Genomic DNA, 13,552 nt, shown 5'->3' with positions numbered 1-13,552 from the left:
TCACTATCTAGCTGGAATAACCATACTACTCTATGACATTCACAACAAAATTGCCTAATGGCACACTTCTCAGTGTTGTCCCAAGACTGACTTAAGGCTCTGTTGTAGCCCGAGGCTGTTAAGAAAATGGTGTGGGTGCAGAGGAAGAAGCAAAGACAAATGTGACAAAATGCCAGTGTGGTGAATCTTGGCTAGAGCATGCTGAAGTCCACTGCTCTATGCCAGCAGCTTTCCCAAAGGATAATACAGTTCAAAGTCATAAGACGATCACCAAAAACAATTATCCTAACAAAATCACACACATGCTTTTTACTATAGTGTTTAATATATCTTTCAGAAGTGAAATGGTCCTTATCAGGCAAGTTCTTAGTGTCTCAGTCTCTCTCTCTCTCTCTCTCTCTCTCTCCAGTCCCCTACCTCTCCCTTCCCCCTCTCATGAAAGCGTGAAGTTGCAAACCACTTTATATAAAAAACTGAATAAAATAAAAATTTAATGATCTTCCAAGTTGGAAAGTTCTTTTTTAAATAAGTTTTCGTAGAAAGTCAGGTCTTTCAGAGTTAAGGACGGCTTCACAGTCTTGAGTGCTTCTGTGAAGTGCTCCTGTTCCACTGTGGTCGCTTCCAGTCCATTTTCTTGCAGAGCAAACAGAGCAGCCTGAAGGACACAAGCAGTGGGCAACAGTCAATCTGCTTCACATTAACAGTGAACAGTAACTGTCAGCACTGCAATCCAGTGTCACATCAAAGGAGTTCAAAGCCACCCAAAAACACTAAAGGTTAAGCTGACTACAAATCCACCATAGACCACAGCTTCCTGTACACTAAAAATCCAGCCTTAAAAAGGCAGACTGTAGAATAACATACACACCCTGAATGCACACACAGTCTAAGATGAGAGGAGCCCTGCAGCACTGCTCATAAAAGAAAAGAGGGCACATTTATGACTTGGCAATTCTTCCAGCCATGTATGTGTATGGAAGATCCACTCCACACTCCCAGCACAGACAAACTGTTTATGGCAGAATGTAGAAACTCAGAGCTCAAAGGCCGCAAAGCTCGTCTCCAGTGTAGGAGTGAGCAAGTGGCCACCTTTGGTGGGCAGCAGGGGCAGTGGGTAGGAAGGGTCAGAGGAAGATTCTAGAATACCAACAATCCCTTCCTGACACATGTGCTGGCTATAAAAGTGTGGTCACTTGACAGTCATTCAGTACCATTTCCTTCAGCTCTGTGCATTCCTCTCGATTTTATATTTGGTAAAGCTTACGGAAAGGGAAACCATTCAAAGGCTCTGGCCTCGAATAAAACAGTACATACTCACTTCTTTGCAGAGGTTTCTCAGATCAGCTCCAGAGAAATAACAGGTTTCTGCTGCCAGGTTCTCTAGAGAAACATTGAGCCCTATTGGCATGTTGTTTGTACAGACTTTTAAAATAGAAAGCCTGCCCTGGAAGAAAATAAACAAACAAACAAATATTTACAATGTTATCACACTTATGTTCAGCACTGATACAGTAAGCATTTTAAGTTCAAATTTTCTATTACATTACAAAGAATGTATGTATATGTTTGTGTTGTGTGGGTATGTGGAGGGGTGCAGTATATGTGTGTATGGTGTGTGTGTGTGATGACTATGTGTGATGTATGTATGGTGTGTGCATTTGTGTGTGTGTGTGGTGTGGGGGGGTGTATATTTGTGTGTACAATGTGTGTGTGTGGTGTGTGTTCTATTCAAACAATTAAAATCAGTCTTGCTCCTGAAAGAGAGAGGAGTCATCAATGGTCTACACAGCAAAGGTAGAAACAGTATCATGGAAAACAAATATTGTTAATTAACTTCTGAACTTGCCAGTCATAAGCATTTCTCCTTATAGGACAAGATGACTCTCTTTTGGGAACCAGAGTGCTATCAGAATAGGTTTAGAGACAAACACACGATTTATGAGACACATTTAGAAGCATCAGACATTTACATAAAAAAGAGATCTCTTTAAAAGTTGATAAAAGCCCAAGGAAGGAAAAATTAATTCCCGGAGCCCTTCACCATCTGACAGTCATTCTGGGTGTTTAAGAGCAAAGCATTTCCTGACTGGACATGCTGCAGTCCCCACAGACCCAGTCCACTAATGCCCTTTCAGGGACTCAAATGCCTAAGGATTTTTCCATGCCAGATACAATGACACCCAGTGCCCTCAGTACTGCTGGGAGCACTAGAGTCACTTCCAGGCATGTTCCAGGCAGGGCCAGGGAACCAGAACGGACAAATACGTGACTTTATGAAGAGCCACCAAGCAAAGAACTGGATACCAGCACTGCACAGTGAGAGCAGGACACTCCGCCCACCACTACCCAGTCTGGAGCTTATCCGGACATGCTACTAGGCAGATGTGACGCACTGCTTACCTCTCGATCAGGAGGGGGGACATAGACCATCTTATCTAATCTGCCAGGTCGTAACAAGGCATCGTCTAACACATCAGGCCTGTTTGTCGCCACAACAATCATGACACTCCGACTAAGAATTTCTTGACACTCTGAGGGAAAGCATATAACACAGAGTAACATCGCAAACTGTGACTTAGTGAAATCCTAGATGATCCTAGTGAATAATCCCATGTGAGAAGGTAATGTTTGAAAGGGACGGCCTTCTTTTGGAACCAGGATGCTTCCCCAGTCCCAGCCACCTTCTTGGTATAAAGCCACCCCATGACAACTCACTAATCAAAGCTACCTTGTGTGTCTGAAGGAATGGCTAGTCCTGACAGGCGTTTCTCTGTGTGAGAACTGGGGAGAGGCCACAGGGAAGAACACCTGGCCAGCGCCCAGATCCACCCAAGCACTCAGTGAGCAGCAACTACAAAGAAGCTGCTCGAGGGCAGCGTGTGTGACCACGGGGGACAGGTACAGTTCTGGAAAGTCTAGCTTTCCCAAAGGTGGAAAGTCACTTTTTATTCTTCTTTCCAGAGGCAGAAATGATGACAATCAAACTGAACTGCAGTTATGCAAACCCTGGATGACAAGCAGCAAATTTGTTTCTATTTGAGGTAAGGTCTCATGTACCCCAGGCTGTCCCAAAACTCCTTACCCAACAAAACTGACCTTACGAGCTGTGTCTGCACTTCCCGAGTACTGGGTGTATCAGTGCACACTAGCACACCTCACTTTTTTTTTTTTTAATTCTTTTTTTTTTTAAGATTTATTTATTATAAGTACACTGCAGCTGTCTTCAGACACACCAGAAGAGGGCATCAGATCTCATTACAGTTGGTTGTGAGCCACCATGTGGTTGCTGGGATTTGAACTCAGGACCTCTGGAAGAGCAGTCAGTGCTCTTAACGCTGAGCCATCTCTCCAGCCCCTAGCACACCTCACTTACGTGGTTACCAGTGCACACTAGCACACCTCACTTACGTGGTGCTATGATAGAACCTAAGGTTTGGGTCTGACAGGCAGTCTCTCGGCCACTGAGTTACACACGCTCCCCAGCCCCAAAGGGACATTTAAAAGCTTGACAAGGTGAGGCCTAAAATCAAAGCCATTCATAAGTTGAATACTCCGAGCAGTTCTCCAGTGTTTACTCTCAAAGCACGTACTCTAGCATGCCAGTGGGCTAATGTCATGGGCTAACATCATGAGATGGCATTATCGTGGGTCCCTTCTAATTATAGTGGTTGAAGTGCCCCTTCTGTGGAATGATTTTTAAAATGCGAAATAAACAACTGATCATACTAAGAGAAGTAAGAAATGACCAGCTCAGGACAAGAAGCCACCATTTCTGAAGAGAGGCTCACAGATGCAGGACACCCCAAAAGCCACCTTCACTGGCTTTCAACTATTAAAGTTACTTAAGTGCTAATTTGTTTTGTAATGTTTCACACACATAATCAAAGAAGGAATAAGTTGTTCTTCAAGATATACCCATGAGAATAATTTCCCTTCTTCACTAAGTAAAAACTATTTCTCATTCTTAGAAAAATTAATTTCACACATTAGATAATTTTATAAAACTTTCCACTTTCTTCTGTCCAAGTCTCAACTTTTATCTGCCCTGTGAAAATCCCAAGAATTAAATGAAATCATATGAAACCCTTTATGGAATGAACTCAGCCTGGGAAAAGCAGCCTTGTGGGAGGGAATGCTATCTAACTCTGTGCCTTCGAGCTAACAGACAGTGCTCACAGCGTCTCCAGCTCCTGGTATTTACCCTGTTGGCTTGCTTTACTCCCTCTTCTCTCTACCGTCCTAACTCCCACACCATCGAGCTCGTTCAGCAGAACTGAAAGAACTCTCTCCCGAGCATCACATCCCGAGGAGCCGACTGAGCGAGACCCCAAGACTGAGTCAATTTCATCCAAAAACACAAGCGCTGGGGTATTGGCTCTTGCTTGTCGAAATACCTTAGTGAGGGAAGAAAAACAGAACGTCACACGCCGTTCCGGTGACCATTTTCACTCTCCTATTTGCAACTATTAAAACAGAAAAAAAATGAAGATTCTAAGTGCTTACAAACTAGAGAATAAATAATGTAGAACAAGGGCCAAAGATAGGCAGTTGTTTAAAAAAAATCGTCTTCTCAAAAGATACTGAAAATGGAATTTCAGAATTTCTTTTAAGGCAGGATTTCATTCTGTAGCCCAGGCTGGCTGGGAACTCAGAGATCTACCTGTTCCTGTCTCCTCAGTACTAAAATCAAAGATATATGCCACCAAATCCATCTGGTGATGATGTTCACCTTTAAAAAAACAAGATAAAGTGCTGGAGAGATGTTTTGGGGTTAAGAGTCCATGCTGCTCTTATAGAAGCCCTGAGTTCACTTCCTAGTACCCACACAAGGGAGAGAGACAATCTTCTACAACTCCAGCTCTAGGGGATCCAGCATCCTCTTCTGGGTCTACAAAAACCCCTGCACATAAGTGCACATAGACACACACACATATATATGGTCTTTAAAAATTACAAAAATAAATACTACCTTACTCAAAATCAGAGAGGAAATTTACCAAACAGTAGCAGTACATGGAAGGCTTATGGGGATGAGGGCTCTTATTTTAAACTTAAGCATGTATACCCCTCACAACAGGAAACGCGCATACACACACACACACACACACACACACACACACACACACACACACACACAAAACTTAAAAATAAACCAACCTGAGACAAGACTTTTTCTGAGTCTCCAACAAAAGGAGAGAAGAGGTCAGCCCCGCATACTGACACGAAGGAGCAGTGGCAGCTTGTGGCCAGGGCCCTCACCAGAGTGGTTTTGGCACATCCAGGGGGACCATACAGGAGAAGGCCCTTTGGCTGTGTCAGACCCATCCTAGCAAACTCCTGAGGGAACTTCAGAGGCCACTCAACACACTGTAAATAAGCAGAGAGAGAGACTGCTGTTAGTGCACCATCCACCTCATCCGGAACATCCCCTAACCGGTTGGGCTCAAATAGCCTCCTGTCCTCCCATAGCCCAGGAAGCCAGGCCCCTACTACTCACTTCATCTGCACCCAGGCATTCTACCTGTGAGACCGTGCTATGCCTGAAGCTTCTCCCAACATCTCTCGTAGCTATCCTTTTTAAATTTTTAATTATCTTTCCCTCTCTATGTCTGGATGTTTTGTCTTCATGTATGAGTATGCACCACGTAACGCTTGGTCCCTGCCCGGGTCAGAAGTCGTTGGATCCCCTAGGACTGGAGTTATGGATGGTTATAAGCTGCTATATGGGTTGGGGGAACTGAATCTGGTCCTCTGCAAGAACAAACAGCCAGTGCTCTTAACTGCTGAGCCATCTCTCCAGCCCCACGAGGCTATTCTTTCTCTCTCCTTAGCTCAAGTGTACCTGCTTGGAGATTAGACCATTTATAGTTCACTACTGCTCCTTTCCATGTTGGACTGGCCACTCTGCTCTTGCTACAAACTCAGCAGCACTGGTTCATGCCTAAAGTAGGTGCTCAAGAAATGCTACTGAATGGGGAAGAAGCCCTGGCCACCTCTGAGGAAAACTGGTTTACCGTCATTTTACAGACTCAGAAGCTCAGGCCTAGAAAAGTGAGCAGTGAACCTGTGCAGTTTCCTCCTGGTAAGTGGCAGAACTAACGCTGGCCTCAAGAGAGAGAGAAAAGAGTGTAAGAGGTGAGCTTTGTTCTGAAGGAGAGAGAGTTTTAAACTAACAACCAGGAGGAACCAGGCTCTCCAAGGAGAGATGCCACAAAAAGAGACGCATGAATCCATCGGATCCACTGCCCCATCCCCATCCGTGAGCAGAAACAATGGGGATGAAGCGGAGGCAGACCAAGACAGAGAAATGGACAATAGTCCAATTGGCATCACAGAAATATGTGGAGCGTACCAGAAGACTGGAAGATTAGTCAGTGAAGACATTGAGGACAGAATGGTCACTGACATGTTAGAAATTGCATTTTACAAAGTTCTAGTGCCATACTTCTGACAAGCAACTATCATTCTGGTTGACTGCATTCACTGAGACAAGGAATTTTAGGTATAGCGGTAGAGTTGATTAGCTGGACTCTATTTTTTGTTTCCTTTTTTTTTTTTTTTTTTTTTTTTTTTTTTTGAGACAGGGTCACACTAAGGAGCCCTGACAGTCCTAGAATTTACTATGTAGACCAAGCTGGCCTCAAACTCAAGAAATCCACCTGCCCCTGCCTCCCAAGTGCTGGGATTAATCCTAAGCCTGGTATTAGCTAGACCCTTGACATGACTTGTTGCCAGCTCTGTGGTTATCTAGCAGACAGGCAGCTAAGCAGTCCTAATAACATGAAGAAAAGTCTACCCAAGACTTCCCAAGGGACAACTAAGATCAATCTTAGACCCTGTCAGTCACCTCAGACTGCAGAAACGGTACCTGGGACAGGAGAGATGGCTCAGTGGTTAACAGCACTTGTTGCTCTTGTAAAGGACCTAAGTTTTGGTCTCAGAACCTATGTGGTGTTTCACAACCATCCATAACTCCAGTCTCAGGGCATCTGACACACACGTCCGACCTCCATGGGCAGCAAGCATGTGTGTGGGACCAATGGATACATGGGACCAAAACACTGATATGCATAAAATCAAAATAATTTTAAAGAAAAATGCCCATAAGACTCTCAGAGCATCAACATTTCAGGGAAGGGAGAAGAGTGCCCAGAAAGATAGGAAACTGCCAGGACCAGGCTAACAGAAGACATCAGAAGTAGTGTGGCTGGTGTCTCCATTAATACTGTGAAAGTTAAATAGGACAAGTCCATGGGAAAGGCTCCTATAACGTCAAACTCCAGCCCCATGGAGGAAAAACCATAGTACCTGCACACAGCCTACAGTCTATCAGTTGTAACACTTAATAATGTAAACACTATGTACCTAGTTGGCATACTGCATTGTCTAGGGGAAAATAACAAGAAGAAATGTTATATCTGTTCAGTGCAGACGGTATTTTGTATAGCTGCAGCCACAGATGCAGAACCGTGAAAATATAGGCCAAATGCTCTCATTGACCTACTCTCATCAGATTACAGTGGCTAGTGAATGGCTGACGCCTGCAGGTCTCAAAAATTAAAGGTTTTCTATCCAGCTTATCACAGGGATTCTGGTGACCTGTGATCTAGATTATAATGAACTCTTTAAAGCAAAGATCTGAAAAGATTAAGACAGGGAGACACAAAAACTAGTGTCTACAGAAGTCTACTTAGTTAGGCCTGAGCGGGAGTTTAGGAGAGCACTCTCATTACAGACCCAGAGCGCCCCTCTGGGAGCTGACGAGAACTGTTACCTGCTTTAACTTCAGCTTCACATCTTCAAGTCCCCCTATCTGCTCCCAGCCAACAGGCCTGATGTCTGTCAGTCCGATGGAACTCCGAAATGATGAGGGCTGAACCTTTTTAAAAGCTTCAAGAAAATCTGTTTCCTCAATTTTAGGATTGTTTTGGTTCTGAAGAAATATATTCCCAAAAGAAAAATAAAGCCAAAAATTAGGTAGGCCTATTCTATAGTATACACAATGCATAAGAAATGCTAAAAAAAAAAAAAAAAAAAAAACCAAAAACAAAACCAAAAAAAAAAAAAAAACCCAAAAACAAAAACAAACAAACAACGAAAAAACCCAATACTCTTTTGAACTTATAAATCTAATCATCACCATTTTCAAGTTCAAGCACCTCAGTCAATCATTCCCTCAGAGTGGAAGCATCGGGCGCACTCGTTGAGTTTTAAATTCTGACAACTGTTAACAGATTGGCCTCTAAGGACAGCCAGGAGGAAACCACTCAACACTGTGTTGATTAAGTTTCTTCAATTCAGAGTGAAATGGAAAAAATAACGGAATTAGGAAGTCATCGTTTTCTGCAAGCTTCTATAAAAGCTGTTGTGAGTAAGAACACCGACGAGGGGACATTTTTATGTTTCAAGTGTCTCCTCGCACACTTCCTGAATAGTGGCAAACAAGAAAATAGCTGCAGAGTGCAGAAGTGGACACCGCCCTGATGGCGGGTCAGTTAGCACCCAACCAGCAGCCCACAGCTGTCCTATGCCTGGATAAGGTAAAGACACAATCCAGACGGTGACGATGTGCTGTTCCCAACAGGGATACATACCTGGAATATGAATACACTATAAAATAACCAACCTGAGTCACTCACGACAAAGTCACAAATCTCAGATCAGAAAAAATATTCTCAAATGTCTCCTATAAAATAAAAAAACACGTATACATGTACGCATGGGCACACACACATGCACACATGAATGCATACACATGCATACACACATACACACACACACATGCATGCTCGCACACACACACACACACACATGCATGCTCGCACACACACACACACACACACACACACACACACACACACGCACGCACAGAAAGATGGACAAGAGAACATGATATTGCTAACTTAGCAAACACTAAAAACTATGACTTTGGATAAACAGGTTTGGTTGAAGTTCTCTCTAGTTTGCAACCTCCCAATAAAGTTTAAGTGATTTCAAAAATAGAATGTTAAAAATACTAAAAAGGGAATGACTTTTGCTGGTCTTGTCTTACTGTCTTTGAAAGTTCTTTCCGTATGAGGGAAATGGTCTGATAGCCTTTATCCTGCTCTTAATGAGCAAGTCTGCTTGTCTGTCCATCTCCAAGTGCTCAGACCAGCAAGCCACGTACGTCCCTGTCACTCTTCTTCTCTGGAACACCAGGCATTTACACGACTTTATGATCTTTTTCTATCATTCTAGTGAAGCACAGCTTGGGTCAGTTAAACGCTCCTTGTGCTCACTTCCAGTTTACCTGCTGCATAATTTGCCTTCATATCCAATTCTAAGTACTGGGTTACTTACAAATTCTCACTTTCTATTTTACACCATGTATAGAAGACCATGAAGATGGATATTTGTGGTTGACCTATTCTGAACGATATCATCTAAAGATGTTAGCAACTGTCACCTCTAACATAATGTTTTGGGCAAAGCTCACTTTCTTCATACTCTGTCATCCTACTTAGTGTCAGTCATGTGCTTAATGTGGAAGCACTCTGACAAACTACTTAGTCATTGTTGTATATTTGTTCTACTGTTGATGGAAAGACTTATGGGCACATTGTTATAGATTTGTGCTCTGTTTCTTTGCTTTGCTGGCTTACAGTATTAGATCCTGGGTACCTGAACTCTACTTTTTAGAGAACACCAACTTGGAAGTCTCAACTCAGACCACTTGTGTGCTCTCACCGTCCCATTCGACTCTCTGCCCTGGCAAGCGCCAAATCCTTCTCTTCTGCATTTATTAAACTATGTTTCTAATTCCTTAATCCAATCAGTCCAGAAAAACTTTAATGGATTCCTTGTCTGCCCTGATATAGACAGAGCCCCTCACCTGCCTAGTGGGAGGGAAGAAAAGATGAGTCAGTGCCTTCCCACTCTCCCTGGGCTGTTTCTGAACTCAGCCATCACCGTGGTGACTAGACTTAGGTAGGCCCCTCATCAAATAGCAGTGAGCTGACTGGTCCACCTAAGCCAGAGATGCTTAAGATCAAGCCTGGAACTTCACAACGCAGAGGGAATTCTAAAGGTGCCTCCCTTCTCCTCTCTGGATCTCTCATTCCTTCTCACAAGGGACAGACATTTTCACACCTTCACACGGGGACTCATTAAAACACGAAGCAGTTTGGTACCAAATCCATTCAGGTGAGGACTCAGAAGTTCATATAACTTCTTCCCACCTTCAATATTAGAATGAAAATAATGGAAAAATTAGGAAAAATGTAAACTATTTAGATAAAATAATTTAGGATGGTATGAAGTTGAAATGTCCCAAAATCCTCAGGTGCTAAAATTATTACTTGCTGAAGAGGTCTAGAGACCCAGGGTATCATATACAAAATGATCTGATTTTCAAAATAATAGTACTGCAAAATATTATATTTAATATTTTTAAAGTAGTTACTAATTTAGATAAAGATCAATGACAATATTTAATAAAATTCCAAGTACTCAATTTTCTTCAGATTAGAAAACTTGATTTCTCCCTTAGATATTTATCTATAATAAAAAACCCAGTATGACAATGAAGAAGTCTTACAGGTACTGGCTTATTCTAAAAATCAAAGTTAACTCTGGTGATGTTCATCATCACGAGTGACTAAAGTTCTAGCTGTTATCATGGCTGTGGGATATTCTCAAGTCTCAGAAACTCATACATATGTGTAAACTCATACACACATGTAAACTCATACACACATGTAAACTCACGCACACCAAGAAAGAATGTCCAAGTAAACACGGTAGAATATTACAAGTGGATAATCCGGGAGAAAGATATGCAAAAGATTTTAGCATTATTTTTGCACCTTCCTGTGTAAATCTAAGTGGCCGCTTAAAAGCTTTAAATTCACATCTAATTATTCTGAGGGACACTGTGTTTCCTGGCTGCTCCAGGCTCTAAAGTTACTGTGGCAGTGAGGAAAAGTCGCCATGAAGACTTTCCTGGAAGGCTCAGCCATTTATCCTCATCTTTAGTCATCTTTAGTCATTTATGTATGTGGAGTTGAGATGTTAAATATATTTGAGATTATATTTGTATTCTTACACACACACACACACACAGAGAGAGAGAGAGAGAGAGAGAGAGAGAGAGAGAGAGAGAGCGCTGTGGAACCTACCAGCCATACCAAGGAATGAATGTACTTACCACCTTTTTTAACCCCACATTAATCTGTCATAGAAATCTGAAAGATTATCATAGCTGGTAACAGGTGAACACTTCCTACCTTTTCATTCTTGAGAAGAGCACACGTGGCAGCCTCCCTACAGAGTGCTGTCAGGTCAGCACCGACATAGCCAACTGTCATTTCTGCCAGCAGGCCTAAATCGATATGACTGGAGATGGGCATCTTTGAAGTAATCACTCCCAGAATTGCCTCTCTCTGTTTAAGTGTGGGAGTTCCAATGATCACCTACAGGCAAAGCAAAAAACCAGAGAACTTAGAAGTAAACAACTTAAAATCTTTAAAAGCATCCTCACCAATATGTACAGACACTCAGCAAACCTTTCTGGAACTTATACCGTGAACTTCTAAGCGCACCTTATTATAAATATAAGAAAATTGTCCAGTGGAACAACAGTAGCTGCGGATTTCCACAATGAAAACTCTATACTTCACTGAAGAAGTCTTTGTTGTTTTTTGAGAACACACTAAGTTCTGGCAGTCAGGGCTCAAATAACAGAGTAGATAATCTAGGTCCTTGTTCTGTGGAATCAGGGCCCTTTAATAGATGGTGCAAGGAAGAAATTCACTCAAGTCCTAAAAAGACTTAAGAGAATCCTACCACAACATTTAAATTTTATTTAATTACTAACAATTCCTTAGAAATTAGAAAGAAAAATCACTTGACCAAAGGCTCCTGAGAAAGAGCCCTGACAACTTAGGGAAGTCAACTGTAGGAGAGAAGCTGGTATCCTGACAGGAACGAATACATTTTGGGGCTAATGCCGTTTTTTTATTTACCTTCTCTTACTGTGACCATGTTCTCATCCCAAAGGCTGTTTCGGTTTAATATGCTTGCAACAGGCTTAGTTACTTCAACAAAAATGACCATCCTGCTTCCCAGAACAATTTGAACACTGGTTCTGGCTCGCATATCACAAGTGATCTATAAATCCTGCCTGACCCAAATGTCCAAAAAAGCGGAGCTTCCAAGAATTTTACCTCTCTGTCAAACCTCCCCGGCCTGCGAAGCGCTGGGTCTAACTCGTCTGGCCGGTTGGTGGCTCCCACGACCACAACCTCCCGGTCCCCGTGGATACCGTCCAGCAGCGTCAACACCTGGGCCACCACGCGGCTCTCGGGAGCTCGCTGGGGGCCGCCTCTCCGGGGACACAGGGCGTCCACCTCGTCCAGGAAGAGGAGGCTGGGCCCGCGGCTGGCCAGCTCCTGGGCGCGCTGGAAGACGCGCCGCACATTCTCCTCGGTCTCTCCGGGCCGAGTGCCCTGCAGCGCCGGGGCGCTCACCGCCAGCAGCTCGGCGCCCTCCTCTCGCGCCACGGCCCGCACTAACTGGGTCTTGCCCACTCCCGGGGGTCCCGCCAGGAGCACCCCGCGGGGCACCGCCAGCCCCAGTGCGGCTAAGGCGAGCGGATAACACAGCGGCAGGCGGAGCAGCTCCCTTAGGGAGTCGGCCGTCTCCGACAGGCCCCCAAGGGTCACCTCCCCCGGAGGCTCGACCTGTGGCGGAGGTTTGTCGCTGAGCGTGATGCGGGTGTGCGGTGTGACCCGCCCGGCGGGCTCTGGGTCCGGTGTCCCGCTCACCACGTGCAGAGCTGCTACAGGGCCCGGGATACCGGGAGGGGTGGCCACCACGTGTCCTCGCGACACCGGCCGGTTGCGCAGCAGCTCCTGCGATACCTCCAGCACCGCGTCGGAACTCGGGGCTCCCGCCTGCGGCCGCAGCACGGGCCACACCTCTAGGCGCCGCAGGGGCGGACAGGACACCGGTTGCAAGCGGTCCATACTGATCCTCCCCGCAGCTGCCGCGGCTCCGGGGCTAGCGCACTGCAAGTCTAACTGCACAAAGCCGTCCGCCCCGTCGCGCCGTGGCCAAGCTGTGCAGAGGCAGCAGCCCCCGGCGGGCAACGAGATCCTCATCGGCGAGCCCAGGCGCACGCCCAGGCTGCGGAAGGCGGCCGGTCCTAGGCGGCAGCGCTGGGTGCCCCGGTCCCGGGGATCCACAGGCAGCAGCTTCAAAAATTGTCCGTCGGGGAAGGGCCCGGAGTCCGGAGCCATGACTAGGAGAACCACACCAGGGAGAGCCCGGCAGCAATTCACCCGGCTGCCGGATGCAGGCGGCGCGCATGCGCCATGGAGGAACCAGCCATTGATTGACGGTCGAAAGGACTTCTGGGAAAGTGAGAAAAGCCTGGGTCTCGGTAAACTTAAGATGCCTGGTTGTTGGTCCCAGAGCCTCAAGGAAAGGTCTCTGCTGGCAACAGACAAAACATCCTATGGCTGCTCCATTAGGCCATAAGAGTTTTCATTTGGGGAAGTAAAACGACTTA

The 13,552-nt window shown here is 44.9% G+C and overlaps 1 protein-coding gene across 2 annotated transcripts; it reads right to left on the bottom strand.

Annotated features, from left to right (window-relative positions):
- Nucleotides 1-303: 303 nt before the first annotated feature.
- On the bottom strand, nucleotides 304-13,336 carry Afg2b (AAA ATPase AFG2B). 2 transcript variants are annotated; one of them, NM_001109647.1, is given in 8 exon segments: nucleotides 312-655; nucleotides 1,319-1,444; nucleotides 2,401-2,531; nucleotides 4,202-4,394; nucleotides 5,158-5,367; nucleotides 7,775-7,933; nucleotides 11,268-11,453; nucleotides 12,207-13,336. In NM_001109647.1, coding segments are annotated over 8 exon segments (2,244 nt in total). In that variant the 5' UTR covers nucleotides 13,281-13,336; the 3' UTR covers nucleotides 312-490.
- Between the last annotated feature and the right edge of the window lie 216 nt (nucleotides 13,337-13,552).

This window comes from Rattus norvegicus, chromosome 3, assembly GCF_021556685.1.
Source record: "Rattus norvegicus strain SHRSP/BbbUtx chromosome 3, alternate assembly SHRSP_T2T, whole genome shotgun sequence".
In the NCBI taxonomy this organism is placed as follows: domain Eukaryota; kingdom Metazoa; phylum Chordata; class Mammalia; order Rodentia; family Muridae; genus Rattus; species Rattus norvegicus.
Note: the sequence above shows the minus strand (reverse complement) of the source record. Positions and strands in the feature narration are given on the sequence as shown.